The sequence below is a fragment of the Dermacentor andersoni genome, chromosome 6 (assembly GCF_023375885.2).
Source record: "Dermacentor andersoni chromosome 6, qqDerAnde1_hic_scaffold, whole genome shotgun sequence".
NCBI lineage: Eukaryota > Metazoa > Arthropoda > Arachnida > Ixodida > Ixodidae > Dermacentor > Dermacentor andersoni.
The window spans coordinates 47,547,820-47,568,395 of NC_092819.1; the positions used below are offsets into that span (position 1 = coordinate 47,547,820).

The following is a 20,576-nucleotide window of genomic DNA, read 5'->3' on the forward strand; positions in this document are numbered from 1 at the left end:
GCCATAGCCCCAGGTTGGGCCTGGGCTTCATATGGTGGGGCTGGATGCAGTACTCTACACCGTCTTGCCTAAGGGCCTCATGCACTCTGTATTATTTCACCTTACACGCCACCTCTCTGGTTTCTCAAGCCCTTGTTCAGTACGTCCAAGCATCCTGGGCAGGGATATGCGTAATATTCCTTTTCACACATCATCAGTGGCCCGAGTGGCGCCCCACTTGCGTTGTCACTGGGATTAGCCAGTTGTAAACAGTGGATGATGAGGTAATAGAATCGAGCAAAAGGAATCTTCACATTGTACTGGCCCTGGTAGGCACCGCAACAGTTGTACACAGAAAGCTCCCAAGCAGGAGCTAAATCATAAACTTTATTCTCTTTCCCTCAGTGGCACACGCTTGCACTTGTAAACAGAAGCAGCAAAGTGGTTGCCCTTCTGCACCAATTCAAGTTTGCACCCCTTGCCAACCCTTACTGCAAAGTGGCTAGTCCTCTAGTGCTTGAGGACGAACAGCATATGGCAAACTTCATTGGAGCAGCACTGAAAAATGTTGCTAGCAAAGGTCCTGGACAGGGTGTTTTGAATCTACCACCTCCTTACTTTTCAATATTGTGCCCACACACTGTGGGTATCGGTGTAAGCAGTTTTCACGTCCACCACGAGCCGCAGCATCTAAACCCGTTAGATGCCACATAGAAAGCTTAAAGGCCAACTGCAACAAAATTTCACTTTGCTTAAGTTTATGAGTAGCATGATAAAATAACACAAGACACCGACCACAAAAGATTTATTAAGGCTAACGTTTCAACTCCCACATGAGAGCCCTGCTCAAAGAAAAACAAAAGAAAAATCTTTTTACTTAATCTTTTGCGGTTGGTGCCTTTTTTTATTTCAGCATGTTCTATCCCACCCCGATGGCATGCTATCACACTCAGTTTCAAATGAGTAGTATATACCACTGAATCAATTGCTATGATACAAGTCCCAACGTACCGCAGGCAGTCATGGGCACTACATCTATGCTGCTGCATCCACGTTATGCAGCAGCGTCGCCTCCAAGATTGCAGAGGTCGTGCGGCACTTCCAGTCTCAAAAACAGCTATTTTTGCAAGCTTTTCATGACGTTCCCGCATATATTTCAAATGTCAAATTTTGCACTGAGGCTCCTCTATATCTACATTAGGTTAAACTAGGCTTTATACGCGGTCCAAAATTTTATTGTTGTTTGGCTTTAAAGGCCAATTGCAATTTCACTTAGATAAATTTGTTATAAGTACTATAGAGGCAGTCTTGGCGAAGCTGCAGGGTTGGGAATTGTCCAATTTTCTTTTTAGCAGCCTTGAAATAGTAAACAGGAAATGCGTGCATTTGATGGTTAGCAAGTATGACATAAATCCCAGCACGTCGCCTCCAAGATTTTTCAGTTCACCACTTTTAACCGTGGGCGCCACCTAATCTTGGACTGTACAATTAATGTAATAAGTGATTTGTGATTAATTTTTGCTGGCTTTTTAATTAATTAAATCACAGCTGCTGAGGAACAGTTGTGATTCCCACTGTGCTGGATCATACATCACTTCTGGTGAGTTGTAATGGCAGCATTAAATTTTTTGTTTTTTCAGTTTCAGTATCCAATGCCTTTAGCAAGATTTTCCACGACACATTTACTAGTATTCTGAACACAAAATTTTTCACGGAGGCTCCTTTATATCTACACTTATCTGAACCTATAGGCTGAACCTATTGTCGTGCTGTCAAACTTGTTTGCAGTTGGCCTTTCTACCACTACACTAACTTCTACACTAACTTTAGGAACACAGAAGAGTAACCTCTTCAGTAACCCAAGCTCGTACACTGACCACAGCATCCAAATCAGCCCGACTCCACAAAGAACATGCTTTAATAAAATTAGTAAAAAAAAGGATTATGCAGATCTAATGCACATCTTGGAATCTATGTGAAGCAAAGCTTTCATGAAGCAGTTAGCCAAATACCGTAAACTTGCATATTTAATTATTGTGTACGTAGCATAAAGGACACTGGCGTGCACATATGTGCTCTCGCACACTCGTGCACCGCAGTGTGACATATGCGGCGATCATTTCAAAGATCTAGTTTGCGTTGGCACGAAGTAAATATTCATGCAATTGTGGCTTAATGGTTAGAGAATCTGGCTGCTGTGCTGGGGGACAGAGGTACGATATCACCATCCGGCACGTAAGTCAATCTTCTTTAAAGAGCAACCTATTTAGCAAGACAGTAACAGCAGCCATGGTCAGAAAAGTCCGGGAAGGTACGTAAAGAAAACCTCGCGTTAAAAATTTCTTTCTTGAGTAGATCTCACCACCATGTATTTCTTCATCCAACATAGCCTTCGTCAAGAGGATATGTATATGCTTGCGGTGGGTTGGGGAAAAGCCTGCGACGCTGTCAGTAAGGACTAACCATTAGTAACAATTATCATTCCATGGCATTTCATTCAACTGTGCTAGCAAACTTGCCCAGCTCTGGCTACAACCAAAACCTCTGCAGAGGCCACAATCCACAGCAGCATTGGTTAACGAAAACGACTAGACAACACACCCCTCTTATCCAAATCATCCATTTCATTAAGCTACGCACTATCAGACAGTGAAAGCATGTAGAGGGGCAAAAGAACGACATGCAGTAAATAAAATTGTTTGCTCAATATTTGGGCTCCTACACAGATCACCGCATTGTGAAGTGTAAAACACGAGTCCATGGATATGCGGCTCCCGCACCAGCTACTTACACCACTTTGACTAGATATTTTGATTGTCAGCTACTGCAATCATGGTCACGAAGATTGTCTCTCCCGGTTGACGAGGGGAAGTAGTGGCATTTTCGCTAGCTTTTTGCTGTAGGCATGAAGGTACACTCCAAGAAGCACGAGTGCACCTGACCAGACGTACCTGTGGTATAAGCGAAATAGATGCAAAGCAGCAGTTTAGAAATTATTAGCGAAGCAAGCAAACAAAAACTAGCTTCACCACATGGTAAACAAAAGAACACACAGAAGAGCTGCCCCCAAAGGCTGTTATACTAGAGTGGTGGCAAAATGGAACATATCAAACAAAAACTACTCCAAGGGCAACTTTTCTACTGCATGTAGCCGAACCTTGATATAAAGTATTATCAAATTATAATGAAGCAAATATAAATTGTATTTTTTTCCCAATATCAGCATGTAATGAATATTGCATATAATGCAGGTATTTTCATGCTGGATGTGACTTTGTTGTAACAAGGCATGTTTAAAATGAATATTAGTTTATAAAGGTAGTAATCTTGTGATGAATGAAACTTAATTGTAACGAGGCTAGCATGTAACGAATGTACTATGCTTACAACAACTATTAGATATAATAAATGTATTTTTTTTAACAGATAAGATTTCATTGTAAGAGGCTAAGACATAACGAATGCGTGCTTATAACGGACATTGCACATAAGGAAGGCAAAAAATTTTTGTGCCGCATGCGACTTGATTATAACATGATTCGACTTTCGTGGGCTATGTGCTACAACAATGGCTTCCTGTTTTGATCTTCAACACTGACACTCGAAAGTCCATGCACGCTTTCTCTTTCTTTCATAATCTGTGCCTGTCAACAATACCACAAGAACAAGCTTACCAACCTAAGTGAAAAAAACCTTTCCCCATATTATCATTATTTTCTATTAAGCTGCACTTCGCTGCCATCTAGAAGGAAATGAGTTGGTCCCAAAATATCAGGATCAAAAAACCCCACTTTTTTTGTTGGAGGCATTCACTTGGCAAATCAGTTGTGTGGAAGCCAGCAAGGTGGAGGAAGGATCAGGAAAGGGAAAATTGTCATCCACCCAACTAGCACGAAGCTGCAAAGGAAGCCCATATAGATTTCTCAGAAAGAAAGCTTCACAGTCAAGAAAAATTCGTACTGGTTCAAAGAATGAACCTGGGACCAGCACTTTTCCAGCATGGTCTCTCTACCATTGGAACTGACCAAGAGGGTTCCTCCTGGGCCACTATCTTGTACGTGTTCAAAAAGCCGACCATCAGTTTCGCCTCACGGGATTGTCTAGGCCGCGCTGATATCGTGGCCTAGTTCAATCCAGGCCAATCACGTGAGTCTAAATCGAATATCAGCTTTTCGAACGCGTACAAGATGGTGGCCCTGGTTAGCTTGGGTAAGATCAGCTCAGCTTGGGTTAGCCTTGTACCTTGCAGGCTTCTGCACAGTAGATTTGCCATATTCACTGTCCCTGTGCTTCGAGTTGTCAATCGATTCGACCACACTCTGCAATCTGGTAGCCTCTTGGTTACGGTGGTAGAATAGCTGCGCCAATTGTGCCAAATTGTGCCTAGAGTGATCCTGCTGCAAAATGGAATTTTAATAGTAAATTAAACGCCAAGCCTTCGCCAGCTCAAGCACATAAGAGCACAAGCCTCCTTGCATTGATGCTGCTTCGTAGTAAAACTGAAACCAAGACCTAAAGCTTGTCGTCATTATCACCACCCTGAAAATCAAAGATGTGACCACAGCCATAGCTATAGCAGATGCCATTAGTTCTCGAGACTCCACTCATTGTTTTCATGCTTTTTGTTGAATTTCTCTTTTAGTTGAATATCACCATGTTCCAATGCGCTGCCATTATATGTTAGTTAGTTGTTAGTTAGTTAGTTACACTATATATATGTTAGTTGCTCTTGCCAGTGTGACATGGAGCTCGCTCAAGGAGGATGTCGGATCAAAAAGAAGCCTCGGATAATGTCCGGTCGCACATTGCTTAGCATAGTTGTTAGCGGTTGTGCTAATTTAAATACATTTTGTAATATGCATACTCAACGGTTGACATATAATTTGCTCATGAGTAAGGACCTTTCTTGCAACTCTGTGTGACTATAAGAGCAGATTCCATGGTTGCAATTTTATCAGCTTTCACATGTTCCAAGGCACAGTTATGCAAAAGGCACATTAGATGAAACTTCACTTCTCCACTATAACTTCGATTTAGTTGTGCACATCCTAGAGCACGTTCTCGCTGACATGCCCTAGTTCAGCAAACTTTTTTGCTTGCTCACCTGAAGCATGCCAAATGCGGAATGCCTGTTGCAAGTCCTAATGGTAGAAGTAGATTTATACTGTATTATACGCAGAGGAAAAAACCATTTTATAAAAGACTAATAAATCTAGCCAGAATGTCTTGTTTATGCACGTTGAGCCAGCTCTGCTATATTTATTAACTATTTCAGTTAAATTTGAGACCATATCTGGTATATATATGTATGATGAACACTGCATCAAAAATGTTTGTCGTTGTGCCAAATCAGACTTCTGGCTGCACCAAGACAAGCACAAAAGAGTCATATGGCTGTCCCACCACTGAGGTTAGCTCAGGTAGCGGAGCGACTGCCCCAAGAGGCATTGGTCCCGGGTTCAATCGCTGGGCCCCCAGGGCAAATTTTTCTTCAACTGCAAAGCTTTCAGTCTGAGAAATCTATATGGGTTTCCTTTGTAGCTTTGTGCTACAGTCGGGTGGGATGCTTTTTCCTTTCACTTTATAAAATTGGCCCAACCACACAGGCAATTCTGTAAACATTTAGCTTCCTGTTCGAGTTACGATTTCATGCAGTCCATCAACATAGTTGTCTAATGTGCCCTAAACAGTGCTGCCTTGCTGGCCTCCCATGTCAGCAAGGTAACACCAAGGTACAAGAGTGGGTTTACAATGTATAACTGGAAAACAGATTGGGAACCATATTTTCTACCTATACATCTCATTTCTCATTCCTTTCGCCCTTCCTGATAGGCTGATGCCGCCACCCTGTGCGCTCAGTGGTCAATCCCAGTTATAAAGACGGCTAGCAGCATTTGAACCGCATCTGAGCCAGTAAAGGAGGGAAGCCCCTCGCATGCAAGTGGTGCTTTGCAGGTTTGGGAAAGAGAGAAATTATCACAACTCACTGGAATGAGAATGGCTTGGCAAACAGCATGAATGAGAGAATTATAGATATGGCCTTGCGGCAAGTTGTGACAACCACGGTGATAAAGGCATCGGATATGCTGATGAGCGTTAGAACCAACTGGACACCAAAGTAGCCCAGGAGTGAAAATATGGCGGCATAGCCGTAAGTCTCCACCGGATTCTGTTGAGTGGGGAAAAAAGAACAGGAATTTCACTCAATGAATACAACTTCAACGCAGTAAATGCTACCAAACTTTCAGCACGCTACATTTTCCTTAGACTTAAACAATGGACAATAACCCAACAATGATGTTCGAGCCCGCACGAGGCTGCAGTCCCTCTGGTACTTTGTACTAGAAGCGGGTATTGCCAGTTGCTTGTGATCTTCCCCTTTCCCTCCTATTTATCCCATTCCCCACATAGGCCTTCAAGCCAGTCTTTTCTATGTAATGGTTTATCAATCGATCAATCAATTATCTATTTGTTTTATTATTTTATTTACTGTTTTATTGACTAGTCTTCGATATGTTTTTACAAAGGGATGAAGGAGGGAGGACATACACCGGCAGTGGGTTCCATGTTTCAGAACTGGCACTGCCGCTGCATTCACACGTCCAGGCTTATTTCTTGTAGAAACGCTGTACTCGGCACCAGTAACACGTTTGTTAGCTTCACACAGCCTTTCTACCAATTCAGCTTGACTGATCTTCTACGTTTATATGGTACTGTTAGACATTTGTGAAGTTGTAGAAGCTCTACCATAAACTACTTGCACATAAAAGGATGACACTTGGTGAGCACGAAGGTCGGGAAACAGTTATAAGATACAGTAGTATGATCCTAAAGCTGGTCTCCAAATGTGGACGTGGTGTCATTGCAATTATCACATCATCATAACACAGAGCAAAATTTGCTGATGCTGTGTAGCAATCAGGCTAAGTGTTATGGCTCGTTGAAGTTGATCAAAGACAATGTCTTACTGTATGAGTTGGGGTAGGAGGGGAGGATGGAGTGGAGAGACTGCTCATGGCACTCTATCGCGTCGCCCCTCATGTGAAGGGAGTATAAGAAACGTCGGACTGCTCCAATTTCTATATTTCGCTATCCTCGGGATTGGTTTACCTTACCCACAAGAACAGCCCACATTTTTACACTGCGTATACCCACGGGAACGGTTTTAGAGTGCTTCATCTTTGGGTTTGGCCAACATTTTTAGACTGCACTATCTCAAGGACTGGCTCACAAATAGGCTAGAAACACACACCTGATATCAAAAAGTGAGAAAAATAAGATAGACATTGTCTTCAAAATATAAACAAGAGAGGTGAATGTGTTTCTTTTAGCCACACTGGCGTGTAGCTGCAGCAGCGATTGCAGCAACTAAGCGAACCAATGCCTCATGCTGTCATGGTGTGTGCTACCTGCAGTGCGCAATCAGTCAGCAGCAATGCTCTTAAAAACTCTGGGATTATTGTGAAATCCAGAGCATGCAATAGCGACTACAGAAATGCACTGCACAGTAAGAGAAGAAAGAAGGCAGGGGCTTTTGATGCAAATGTTGCTTGAGGACTCTGCTACGATATGGAAGGATGCAGGGGAAGGAGTGCCGGCTGTGGATGGAGGTCAAGGCAATGGAATATAGCCTCTGCAGTGAGGAGGTGCTTGTTAAGTAGATGTAGAACAGTAATACTAACTCGGCAAACTCCACACAATGTTTTCTCCATGGTGTAAAACAGACGCTAAGATAGCAGTTTTGCTCATTGACATTAAATAATAAATAACAAATGTAAGTAGTAGGATTTATTGTCAGAAAGTGGCACAGTGAGAAACGAAGGACGCCACAGTGGAGGGGTCTATGCCCACTATGCCCCATTTCATACACAGCAGGCAACGCTACAAAGGGCAGAGAGACTTCTCTCAATGCATGCATTCGCAACCAAAAGTAGTGCCTTACATACAGAAGAAATATGTACTTATGCTTCATGTAATTAGATGTAACATTAGGTATCATACTTTTATGTTACGCAATTATTACATGGAAGGTGCCGCAGATCTGAGCCTACTTAGCATCGAACAAGCGGTACGACATGCTTCTGTGATTAGCAACTGCAGTGAATGGCTTGCAACCAAAACATAGAGCGTCGCATATGATACAGACAGCACAAGCACGCTCAAATATGTGATTTGGCATTACTTTAAGTCGACAAGCTGTAAGATGAAGCAGTTATTTCATAGAAAGTGTTGCAGATCAAAACCAACTGCACTGCCTAATGCGCACAGTGAGACCTCAATGACTGTGCAGCTTTTGCAGCATTGCCTGGCAAGCATGAAGTGGAGTATGGGTAAATTTTGACCACCTTGGAGCTCTTTATGATCTGCACTTAGAGAGACAATAAAAAGAAACATTGAAACGACTTTGAATGTTAGATTACTCTTCTAGAAACCTTGCCATACTTGTTTTAATGCAATCAGCATTATTTGCCTACTTTGGGCACTTTGAGCCTATCTAGTATTTACCTGCCGACCCAGTGGCCCAAACTGTCTACTAGCTTGGGCAACTAGACGCGAGCTTGCGTAATACTGTCGTGGTCATTCTATTGTCATTCCAGCTTCATCATCTGATTTTGTCATGCTGTCGTCATCACACCTCTTGTGCCAACCTAGTGGCTTAAGTTGCCCAATTGCTTGGACCAATAGGTATGTGCTTGTGGTGGTTGCATTGTCATCATTACAACTTTGTCATATGCCTTTCGTCTTGCCCTCATCATCATGTCGTTGTCCTCGTACACTCTTCATGCATTCGTCGTCATACCATTGTTGCGAAACCATTTCACTTGTTCCATTGTCGTCAGTCCAGCTTTGCCATCTGACACTTATCATGTCGTGGTTGTCACACCATTGTTGACATACCCTCACCATCATCCCATTGTCCTCACACCATTGCCATGCCATCGTTGTCATACAGCCATCACCATGTATTCATCATACCATTGTCGTGATGCGATCGTGGTCAGTCTATCGTCATTCTAATTTCATCACCCAACTCTCTTCATGCAGTCATCGTCATGCAGTCGTCATCATACCATTGTCATCATGCTGTCGTCTTACCATCATCAGCGCTTGAAGAGTGTCATCCCATCGTTGTCATGCCACTGTCATTTTAGCATTGTCATGCAATCGTCATACTGATGTTATCATGATGCCGTTGTGGCCGTTCCATCACTGTCATTTTAACTTTATCATTCGACTCTCATCATGCCATCGTCGTCATGCTGTCTTCTTACCATCATAAACTTGAGAAATGTAATGATATTATCATCATGCCATCATCATTCCATCATGCCACTCCTTCATAATTCTATCATGATGATGCCATCCTCATTCAATCATGATTTGCCGCCATTGTCGTGCATTTGCTGTCGTACCATTGTCGTCACATTATCTTACAATCTTTGGGATGCAATCGTCGTAATGACATCCTCATTATACACTGATTGTCATCCTATTGTCTTCATTGCGTCGTCGTCACGCCAGCACCGTTATACCACCGTCATCATTTCAGAATCATGATCTCATTGTCAACACACCGCCTTCCTCGTTCCATCAATGTCATTCCAGCGCTGTCACTGCATAGTCATTCCGTCATGCTCATGGCCTATCTCGGCAAGCGAGCATCATAGAAAAGTGGGCCAATACCACGGACAATGTACGTCGCATATAGCTGAAGCAACAAAGTGTCAGAATGACCACTAAAGATTATAAAGCATGCTTTCAGCAAGATGATGTTTCACTACACTGCTTGAATGCTAATCACAATACTTTCGACAGTTATCGAGAGATGGGCTCTGCAGGAACTTTTTATGCCAGGAGATGACTTGGTAGCAGGAAAAGTTGTAAAAGAAACAGAGCAGATGATTTTTCTGCCATCAAGACTGCTCAAGATGAACAGGGAAATTTACATTTGCACCTTATGCAGCACTGGCTATCTTGGAAGTCTTGCTCAGCCAGGCACTACTGCCAGCATTGAGTCAGATGACCACAAAGAGAGGGTGCCACACTGCAGCAAATAGAGGTCCTAATGGCCAATATTAGGCATAGAAGAAAGGCAAAAATAACTATCTTTGTGGCATCAGCCACCAAGCCATTTTCAAAGGGTATGCTCATAACATCCAACCATTGATCCAGAGTTGTATCCGTTGGTTAACCTCCTTGTCCGGAGGATACGGTTCTGTGGAAATAAGATACTGTGGGGCTGTGCAAATATATATGTCCACGGTAGTCCACTGGGCTTGCAAATTACTACGACGCAGCAGTGGGAGGCCACACTGCTCAGCTCCAACCCAGATGAGCAGGTCTGGGTCACGGAATGGGCAGAGGCAGCCGCCAGGAAGCAGGGGCTCCAGGCCGACTAATCATCGTCGCCTCCCACAAGTGAAGAAACCATGCGCCTATGGTTTCAAATAAACATTTTGTCCTCCTCCTCCCTGTCTTTCCTTCGCTTTTACCTCTCTTTCTCCATACACAGTCGTCAAAGTGGCGAGAATAAATTAGCATTAGTGAGTGCTTCTGTGGGGAAAAATTATATTAATTGGCCAAACAGAACTTTTTTTTTTTTTTTCATGTTGCAATTCAACAAAATTACCTTCTTTATTATCAACAATTCGTAGCAATTTACCAATCGTACATCGTGGGAGCTGGTACATCGCTATATCACAGTGACAGTGCTCAATGATAGGAACTGCATTCTCTGTAAAAGTGACACTTTGAAGATCTTGGAGCACTAAAAATTTGCTTTAGCATGACTTAATGCTTGCTTTTTGTGTACCTTTAAAACTAACGGCTTGAGTATGCTTGCACACCACCCTATATAGAATGCAGCTGTTACGGCTCCGAAACACCATTGGGTGTTTTCGGTTCACCCTGTACACACCAGGTTTAGGTATCAAGCGAATAAAAAACAACAACAAAAAAGGGCGCAGCGTTACCCACCTGAGCCCAAAACTTGACAGCTGGGATCAAATTCTGCATTGCAGCCAAGATGAAAAACAGGGTCATAGAACCGATGGAGTACGAGAAGATCATCTGTTGCAACAGGCCAGGTGAGTGTAAGCACGAAGTTTGTACAAGTTAGCACAATTACATAAAACAGGACAAAATAAGCCATCAAGACAAATTTCACTGTGTGGTTTAATGTCCCAAAGCAGCAGTGGGTTCATGAGAGACATTGTAGCAGAGGGCTCCAGATTAGGTTGGACCACCTGTGGTTCTTTAAGGTAAACTAAATACAAATTAAATGAGCGTTTTTTGCCTTCTGCCCCCATCGGAATGCGGCGGCCCCCAACATTGTTCTCAACAGCAGATTGCCCTAGCCACTGAACCAGTGTGACAGGTCAGGGCAAAATATGAAAGCGCAAAAGTGTAAGCTTTTCTAATATTACATGTTTTATATAGTGCACATCAAACTTGGGATAAACAAACTGTTATAAAGAAAACATTTTCATAAGAATGAAAATGGCTAGTAGCATGACAATAGGAGAAAAAAAAAAAAAGAGTCACAAAGCGCACAAAGTGACTATATGTTGTGCACATTGACCGTGCACAACATAATATGTTTGTGTTAGAGTTACTTTTGTGTTTCAGTGTTTTGTTGAAAAAGTAAGTGGAATGACAATGCATCTTTACTGTAAGTTCGGCAGCGCATATTAAATTAAATTATGGGATTTTATGTGCCAAAGCCACAATCTGATTATGAGGCACGCTGTAGTGGGGGACTCTGGAAATTTTGACCACCTGGGGTTCTTTAACATGCACCGAAATATAAATACACGGGCGTTTTCGCATTTCTTCCCCATTGAAATGCGGCCGCTGTGGCCAGGATTCAATCCCGCAACCTCGTGCTTAGCAGCCTGACACCATAGCCACTAAGCAAACGCAGCGGGCGACAGTGCGTATCACAATACTGCTGCCATCCTCAGGATTTGTTTTTAGTGGATATGGCTTGCAAGCTTACAGGCCACAATTAATAAGTTGCAATATACGCCATAAAGTAATCAGTGAAATTTTGCTAGTTATGCATTTCGATTAATGTGCAAGTAATGTCCACTCTTTGAGTAGTCCAGTTCAAGGATTAGAATTCTGCTATTTACCACAGGTAATTTGTGAAAATTCCTTACAGTCTAAAAGAAGAGCACTTGGTATGCACTCAGCTTGTATAAAGGAGCCAATCATGCAAAGTCTAACAATTCTAGATTGGTCACCACCACATACTATAATATACAAGCAGATCTAAGATCTTTATAACCTTGGGGTATTTCAGTATCCCACAGCAGTTTTTGCATCAATACGAAGCAGATTGGTGCTTAGTGGCATGCATTTTTGTTTGAGCTTTGAGCTTCTGTGTACACGCTGTCATAAAAATACACAAGCTAGAGTTAGAGCAATGAACAAACATTAAATTTCTTGTGCATATGGGCAGGCATGGGAGTGAAATACAGGAGATGTTAGTGGAGATGTACAGCAAGGATTCTATGAAGAAAACAGCAGCGTACAAATGATTCAAACAGCTTGTCGAAAGAAGGGAATAAGTTACAGGGGAAGAATTAAGGGGCGACTCAGGACAATGCACCTGCACACATACCACTGTCTGTAAAGTACTTGTTGGCGAAGAAAATACTAACTTTGTTAGATCGCCTATCGTACTCGCTAGACCTTGCAACCCCTTCCCGCAAAAGACTTCTTTTGTCATCGATTATCCTAAGCTCAAAAAAAGTTTTGAAAGGAAAATGTTTTGATGACGTTGGGGAGATCATGGCTTATACAATGGCAACTCTGAAGGCTATTCTAGAAAGAGAGTTCCAAAGCTGCTTCAAACTCAGCAGTAACGTATAGCACATTTTCTAGGAGTATTGCCACCCTCATGCGCACTTTTATTGTTGCACAAGCACTTTGATACTGCCAGCCTTAGTGGAGGTGCACCTTCACTTTATCGACAAACAACATTAAAGCTGGGTGTTTTTATGCTTTACACGCAGTTACCCTTATACGAGCACGTTGAAGAAGAGGTAAGGCATATGCAGTGACGGGCAATGTGTGAACAAAAGGAAAGAATAAATAGGCAAACACGCAAGCCAGCACTAAAGCTTTGTCATAGCTAAGTTCATAGAAGAAACAAAAACCCCAAGGAACTAACATGGACATAGAAAGCAGCACAGGCAGCAAAGTGTAGGGGATAAACTGCTGAATTAAGTTTGCACCAGTCTTTTCCACTCTGTCGGTGAAGGTTCTGCACTGCTTGCCACTCTTCAGCTTACACACATTCGCCTGAAGCTGGCAAACAGGGAAAAAGAAACTGGCATTCTTTCAAAAACTCACAATTTCAGAGTTTGGGGTGCCGTGGGTCCTCATTGCTTTCTCTTGCACATTGCCGATGATGGCATCAAAAAGTAGAGCCATTGATATCATTGCAACTCCTGCAGCAGATACACAAAAAACAAATCGGTTCATTGATTAACATCTCACGGCAGCCATTACGTGGAAACGAGGAAGTGTCCTTTATGTAACACTGCACTTCCAAACCAGGCTGAGTGAAAGAAGAGTGTAGATTTCACGATACCTTTCCAGATTTGGGTGCAGTATGGTTAGTACTGTCTGATGTACATGAGTGTAAACAGGCACATGTGATGCATAAAATGTTTGCAAGAACCTCATTTACATAAAGTGTACCCACTGCGCGCTGTTCTTTTATACAGTTAGATAGCACCTTTTTACTCTGACAAAGCATTAGCAAATGATTCCATGGTTCATCTATAATGATAAGACATAAGATTAGACATTATATTAATTATGATGACAATGTGGTTTATTTGGCAGGTGACACATTGTCTAGAGGAGCAAAGGAAACCACTAAGGGACAGACAACCAACTTTTATGGTAATCTGTCTTTTTTTTTTTTAGTGCAACAGAAAATTTACCAGTAAGAGTATCCAATCATATAGTGTTAATGTGGAAAACGCAGTGGAAGAATGTTTATCACAATTTTTCTATTTGGAGTGAGGATGTAGTCATGTGCTGAAGACATGCAAGAAACAGTGATACGTGAGCACGATAGCGATTATACATTGGGATTTGTGGAAAGCAGGTAAGTGTGGCCCTAGCTGTAAGAAATTAATATTTAGTTTATCAACCTGATTTTTCTCCAGTTCATGTTTTCTGAGATGCTGAATTATTTCTTTAATAACAGCTAAGTAGTTTCGTGGTTTTATGCCCAAATGCTTTGTTCATATTCAGGGTGTCCGAACTATCACATACCAAGATTTAAATATATGCAAATGCCATGTAGCTGGACTGAACCGAGGTAATGTTGCTTGCCGTTGCTTGGAGATACTCAGATGATTTGTTGCATTCCACCTAATTACATAATTAGTCTTGATTAATCAACTTCTCAAATGTTATAATTAGATTAAATTTAAGGTGTCAATGAGAAAATTGCAGAGTAACATGAAAAATTCCTCATACACCTTTCTGTTGCTCAGTACGTGTTAAATAAAAGTGTTTTTCCGAGCTTGAAATAAGCCTGTGAATATGCGCAAGGTACCTTGAGTGGCCAGTCGCGTGGCAATTTTCAAAAGTTTATTAGCGTTAATTTTTTACTTTCTAAAATGTGTGCATAGAATAAAGCGAAAGTGCACACGTAATATAAACATTGCAAATTTAAATGATTAGTATGCGGCACTTGATAACAGCCGCCTATACAACAGCCGCCTTATAAGTACAGTAATTTCATCGACTACATCTCAAGTACCAAGGTTTCACCACCAGTTCATGCCACTTACTATATTTCACAAATTTCTGCAACAATTTAAAACGAATTCCTATCTTAAATTGTGAACAGCATGCTCGATTCTATCACTATAAATCAGGGTCTTTTCATTTCCACTAATATCTCGTGACACGTTATAGGCGGTTGTTGATCTCTTAAAGACAAAGCATAACATAATGTATACACTCCTGTAAGCGCCGTACTTTGTTTTCCACAATCTTAACGAGGTGCAAGCCTTGCACGGGGGTGGGTCATTTCATTCCCATTTTTCTGGCTATGCGTATTCCCCGTGATCTCTTTGTACCTGGTGCACGTCTAGTCCTGACCAATGTAGCTTTTGCTGCTGCTCAGGCTCGGTATGACAGCACACTCGTGGATACCTTTGAGTGCATTGATCCTCAGTGCCATCCACAGTGCTAGATTTTTGTTTTGCAACAAATATTTCGTAATTTCCTTTTTGTAGCGAGTCCCTTGCTAGCCTAGTCGGCTATAGACCCAGATAAAGACCCATTGAAGAATAAACAATAAAAATTGGTAAGGTAGTAGTAGATATGCTTTCGACTTTAAAGCTTTCCGCAACAAGGTACAAATACAACACACAGACTAGCTTAAATCAGGCAGGTGATGCCTTTTTTTTGCTTTTAAATGTTCTTTGTTTTTATTTTTGTGAGCAAATTTGGAAGCGCAGTTGTTACACAAATGCAGGCACTACTCGAGGTGTGTACAGTATAAACTACAGATGGCATGGCATATGTGATGACAGAAGTGATCCTATGGCTTCAAGACACTTCTGGTCACATGACTTACGAAAAACCTCTCTTTACATTCTAACATCAAACAAAAGCACATGGGTAATGCCTCAAGACCAATACCTATAATTTTTCACATAACTTATGGCAAACTTCTAAAATTGTGATTATGTCCAGTGAAAATGTGTTGAAAATTTGCGGGCTTCTGTTTTAACGCACTCTTGCTACTCATCCTTGTCTTGCCAACTGAATTTAGTGGGCTATGCCAACAAGAAAAATTGAAAGCCATTCAGCGCCTGTTTGTAGACAGTGAAAAGGTTTAAAGAAACAGCCCTTTGCCACAGCTTAAACATTTATGTATGGATTCAAGCTAGGGCTCCCATATTTTAATGTATTAGACTACCCAGTTAAGACATATGATTATATTTAATTATTTAGATGTTTCCATTCATTGTATAATTCAATGTACATTGATTCGCGGCGTGCAAGTATTCAGAATTTCGAATACGAATAGTCTTTTCTATTTGATTTGTGTTCAATTTGAGAAGTTACTATTTGATGTTGTTGAATATTCGTTTCGTTTGACTACGATAAAGAAAAACAAAAGTTTTTTCCAGTGATGGATACAAGTGGAGACTTTACCTACTTATTCTGCTGCAGGAGAACTGCCGTTGCTGCACAGACGAATCAGTTCCTTAACGAGCACATGGAGGAAGTCGCATATGCACAATAGTTACCAGCCATTAAGTAGGCATGTCTTGCCTTATTAGGCAGCTTACGAATTTGCTCCCCCGATTTAAGCAAAGCATTTTATTATTTATCATATCTCACCACGTCTGGATTCCTTCAAATAGCATGCAGTGCTGTAGTATTGATCTAATCTCCTTCAATGTGACCTTTACACTCTACTAAAGTATCTTGTGGCATGCTATGTTCCCTTTCTTCATTACTGTAATTATCACGGTGCACGTGTTATGTTCGTACTTTTATTTGTTTCTTATTGCAAACTTTTGAATTGATGACCTCCAGCTGCTTACAGCATTAGATGTATCAGATAGCATATTCGCTGCAGTATAGACTCCGCAAAACCTGTTTTCTTTTTTTATAAATTGGGAGTATTTGATGTGGTTAGAAAATTTTGCAGTCTGAACACTCATAATAATCATAGATATTACAAGCATGGCTGTTCGGTATGACCGTGTTGGCTGCTCATGCAAGCATTGGCATACACATCGATTTTGCAGCACCATTCGCTGTAAATTCTTTGCCGACAACAGAGCAACTTCATAGCTATGACGCACTGCAAATGACCCTTGATATTGACATGTGTACTTCTTTATCCTTGTTGGGTGACCATGTTTCACCACCTAACACATGTTATCGCACAGCGCATGACGTGCCTGCATGTATAGGAAGTTTCTCGAATGTTATCGATGGTTGAATCTGCTGTCTGTGACCGAACCTTGTGTAATCTGATTGCATGTATGCGCGACGCGAATAGAAAGACCCGCGGGTCCCAGCGATTACTCTGGAACATTTGACGACTGATGTATAAAAGCCGACGTGCTTGACCCGCGTGTCAGATTTTCGACGATCGCCGAGTGCATTCGCCGCTATCGTTCTTTGAGTGTAGCCTGTTTTCTTGAGGGCACAAGTTCGCCCAATAACATGCTAGTTTCGTTAATCACAGTTTCGCTGCCTTCTTCACCATCACTACCACGTGACAATATACAAAAATCTCCTGCAGTAATGTGCTTTCAAACCATTTTTCCTTGACAGCCCAACATTACTTATTTACATCAGGAGTGAGAATAACAAAACAGTGAAGGAACAGACGTGCGTCAGAACACTACTCTCATTAGGTGGCCCTTTAACACAGAAGAGACATACAGGCACAGACATACATAAGAATACAAAAAGACATAGATGTGAAGAGTAGAGCCAGTCATAACATATCTTGTGTCCCAAAGCGCACACAAATGTTTTTTATAGTGCTACATTTCATCACACCGTAGCAAAATGCAATCACATGCAGTGGATGCCTGTCTTTGCTATGCTAAAACTCACTAACATTGCTTTGGTTTGCACAGCGCCTTGAAAAACTAGCACACTGCATGAAACACATGCATAGAGCTGCATTATTCTTACGGGCACCAAATTTTTTGTGTGATCAGGATGAATAAGTGATGTATGCTTGCCTATAAATGAAAATGTTGGCGATATTTTGCTGTCAGTCAGGATAAAGGCAGCCAGTCCAATGCTCATGAGCACAGCAGCTAGCAGGTCAAGACTCCTGTACTTCTTTCCTAGGAAGAAAATGTTTATATATATACATACATTGCTGTGGCATGCTCAAAAACTGTGTTGTGGGAAGCATCTGTCGCCTTGAAAAAGACAAGTCCACTTGTTGAAACGTTGGCTCCTGCTTTAACCCTTGTTCTCGTTTTGCTCATTGTCTTGAATTTCTACCTTCTGCCTTCCCCATGCCCAAGAATTGGAGTTTATATATACAGCTGAAATACAGCCTTCCTTTTTTTTATCATCAACAGAATTTTTAAATATCACTTGTTGCAAACACAGTTCTACTTCTTGAGTGTGATTATTCCCAGAAGTGGACATTGTTTACACAAGAAATGAAAATGAATATTGCAATAATTAATGTAATTCGTTAATTACATTTTAACGTAATTAGCTTACAGTGCATGTTGTAATTTACGAATTGCAGCTGGTGACTTTGAAAGTTATATCCACTTGGAACGAGTTCTGAGGATGACACCACTATTGAAATATGCCTTCCCAAAGTTTGTGACAAAATGCATTGGTGTTCCAGTCATTTTTTAGCTTCTGTCATCTATGTAAAAAAGGCATTTTGTTAGAATAGTGGAACAATGCATGTTTACTGCAAGTTTGACAATGCTTATCTCAAAACTCGAACTAATTTCAAAATTCGTTCCAATTGAGTGTATGTTCCTTGTGGAATCACTGGCTTCAACTTGTGTACTTATTAATGTGTGCACTAATGTAACTATATAGTTAAAAAGGTGATTAGTGAAATTGTGTTAATGAGTCAATTATGCATTTTCATTTCTAGTGTAAGTAACGTCAGCCTCATTGAGCAAAGCTCAACGAGTAGATTTGTGTATATATGCCGCAAGGTATTTCTTCTGTTAAAAAAAATAAAAATCTGGTGTCTGTGTGTGTGTGACCACTAATATAATCTGCCCTTATAGAAAGAGCAAAGTTATTTATGGTTAACGAAAGCATGTTCCACTTTAAATGAAAAGGAAACCGAAAAGCAAATTAAAAGCAGTTATAGTAACGAAGATTGTGGCAATTATATGCCACTTATGCATGTAATAGAAACACGGCAGAAACAAAGACGTCATCTGAAGGCATGCAAATTATGCAAATGATGGTCGCCGAGAAAAACAAAAACACCGCGATGCACCGTTCTCTTATTCGTGGAACGAAATTAGCATGCACCATAGCAAAGTATCGGCTGATAAATCCAGAAACCGGGATGTTGCGGACATCGCAGTTTCGGTTTCGTAAGCAAGCGTCACCATCAGCCATGCGAAACTAGCATTTTACCTTGGATGAGCACGCCACCGAGCAGCACCGGGATTAGTTTGCAGCACTTAAATAGAACCTGGGTCGGGTAGTTTAGGTAACCCAGTGACGCATTAGAGAGGCCGATGGTGCCCACAGTCAGCACAGATAGTAATAGATGAGTTCGCAGGGGCGCTCTGAAAACGGCGAAGACAGTCCCGTGAACGGAAACGCTGCGCCGAAGCGATACGGGTGAAAAACGGTGTCGTGAATGGCTTACGTGCGGCCGCTCTCCTTCCGTACTTTCCGCTCGACGAACGAAAAAATGCTGTACAGCACGAACTGGACAAACGTCAGGTAGAAGCCGTACGGCTTGAATCCTTCGATGTGAAACATGAGCTCCTGCAAAGAGAGAAAGCGATCGACCCGACAATCCAAGACGCGTCGATCGTGATAGCTCACCTGCGTGTATCCGTATCCCAAGAACACGGTCATGATGCCAGCCGCACAAATGACAAACTGGGTGCATGTGGAAAATGAGTCTAAGCCTAGGCAGCACAGTATGACATGTTTACGGGGAAACTTCACGTTCTCTGCTGTTGCAAAGGGCGCCATATTCTAACGCGTCCGTGGCGCGCGGCGTATGTATACGCATAAATATTTAGCACGCTTTGGAGCAGTGACGGCAGTTCCTTGCACACACGAGACTTCGTCAAATTGGAGCTGACGTCAGTTAAATCTTGCGCTCGCAACACGGGTACTGGACCAACACAGCTGCTACAACGGAAGCGGCGCGGCGCGGCGGCGCAACCGAACACACGCTTCTATTGCACGGAACGATGAAACAAATTGCATATGTAATTAATTCCGTTGTTTTCTTTGCGTTACTAATAGTCTTCATTTAATATTTCAATCCGAATCTTGGGCGATCGTAATGCATATGGGTATGAGCCATAAGTAGAGGCCAAACAAGGGATAAATACCACGTGAAGTGGCGCCACTTCTTTCCTGAAGCGCCGTCAGCCCGACCATAACCACGAGCAAATAAATATATGAAGCTATAACGGAGAACGAAATATCCGTACGGTACCTGTCCATGCATATGAGCCACACGCATACCGAGTCCCTGGCATATATTCTTTCGTGACTGTAACGTAGTAAAGTTTATTCTCTCCCTCTTTTTCATCATGCAACTCCTAAAGTGTTCCACACAAAAGAATTAGACGAAGAAAAAAAAGAAAACGGCACTCCTTTTTTTAACCAATGCACCATCAATTTGCTCTTTGTCTTCATCCTTTCACACTACGATAAGCATTATACTTTCATTGATGCAACACACGCACGTACATGAAAAAACTTGCGGCATCACAGATTATATTTTTCTTTTTGTAGAGCATTATCCTCAGTTTTCAGGCTTAGATAGCCCATTGTGACAGCTATTCGCTGAAAAGAAAATGACCAAAATAACATTACCATATTTGACTTACTAAATA

At 41.7% G+C, this 20,576-nt stretch overlaps 1 protein-coding gene across 2 annotated transcripts; it reads right to left on the reverse strand.

The window, feature by feature from the left end:
• Positions 1 to 346: 346 nt before the first annotated feature.
• On the reverse strand, positions 347 to 20,222 carry Papst2 (adenosine 3'-phospho 5'-phosphosulfate transporter 2). 2 transcript variants are annotated; one of them, XM_055066222.2, is made up of 9 exons: positions 19,546 to 20,222; positions 19,364 to 19,485; positions 19,126 to 19,280; positions 17,733 to 17,840; positions 13,339 to 13,436; positions 10,957 to 11,049; positions 5,967 to 6,148; positions 2,771 to 2,930; positions 347 to 2,424 (listed from the first exon to the last, which is right to left on the reverse strand). In XM_055066222.2, exons 1-8 carry the CDS (start codon positions 19,696 to 19,698, stop codon positions 2,816 to 2,818), a joined length of 1,026 nt encoding a protein of 341 aa, XP_054922197.1. In that variant the 5' UTR covers positions 19,699 to 20,222; the 3' UTR covers positions 347 to 2,424; positions 2,771 to 2,815. The 2 variants fall into 2 exon arrangements, with proteins under 2 accessions (XP_054922197.1, XP_050026789.1); XM_050170832.3 differs by having other exon boundaries at positions 347 to 2,930; positions 19,546 to 20,221.
• Between the last annotated feature and the right edge of the window lie 354 nt (positions 20,223 to 20,576).

What these genes read in the sequence shown, in the direction of transcription:
- Papst2 (XM_055066222.2), bottom strand. Translation starts at nt 19,698, where the DNA reads ATGGCGCCCTTTGCAACAGCAGAGAACGTGAAGTTTCCCCGTAAACAT. An exon ending in CGGTGGCGTGCTCATCCAAG is followed by an intron (nt 17,841 to 19,125) that starts GTAAAATGCTAG and finishes TTTTCTTCCTAG; the next exon opens with GAAAGAAGTACAGGAGTCTT. An exon ending in GCCAAGCCATTCTCATTCCA is followed by an intron (nt 2,931 to 5,966) that starts GTGAGTTGTGAT and finishes CTTATACCACAG; the next exon opens with GTACGTCTGGTCAGGTGCAC.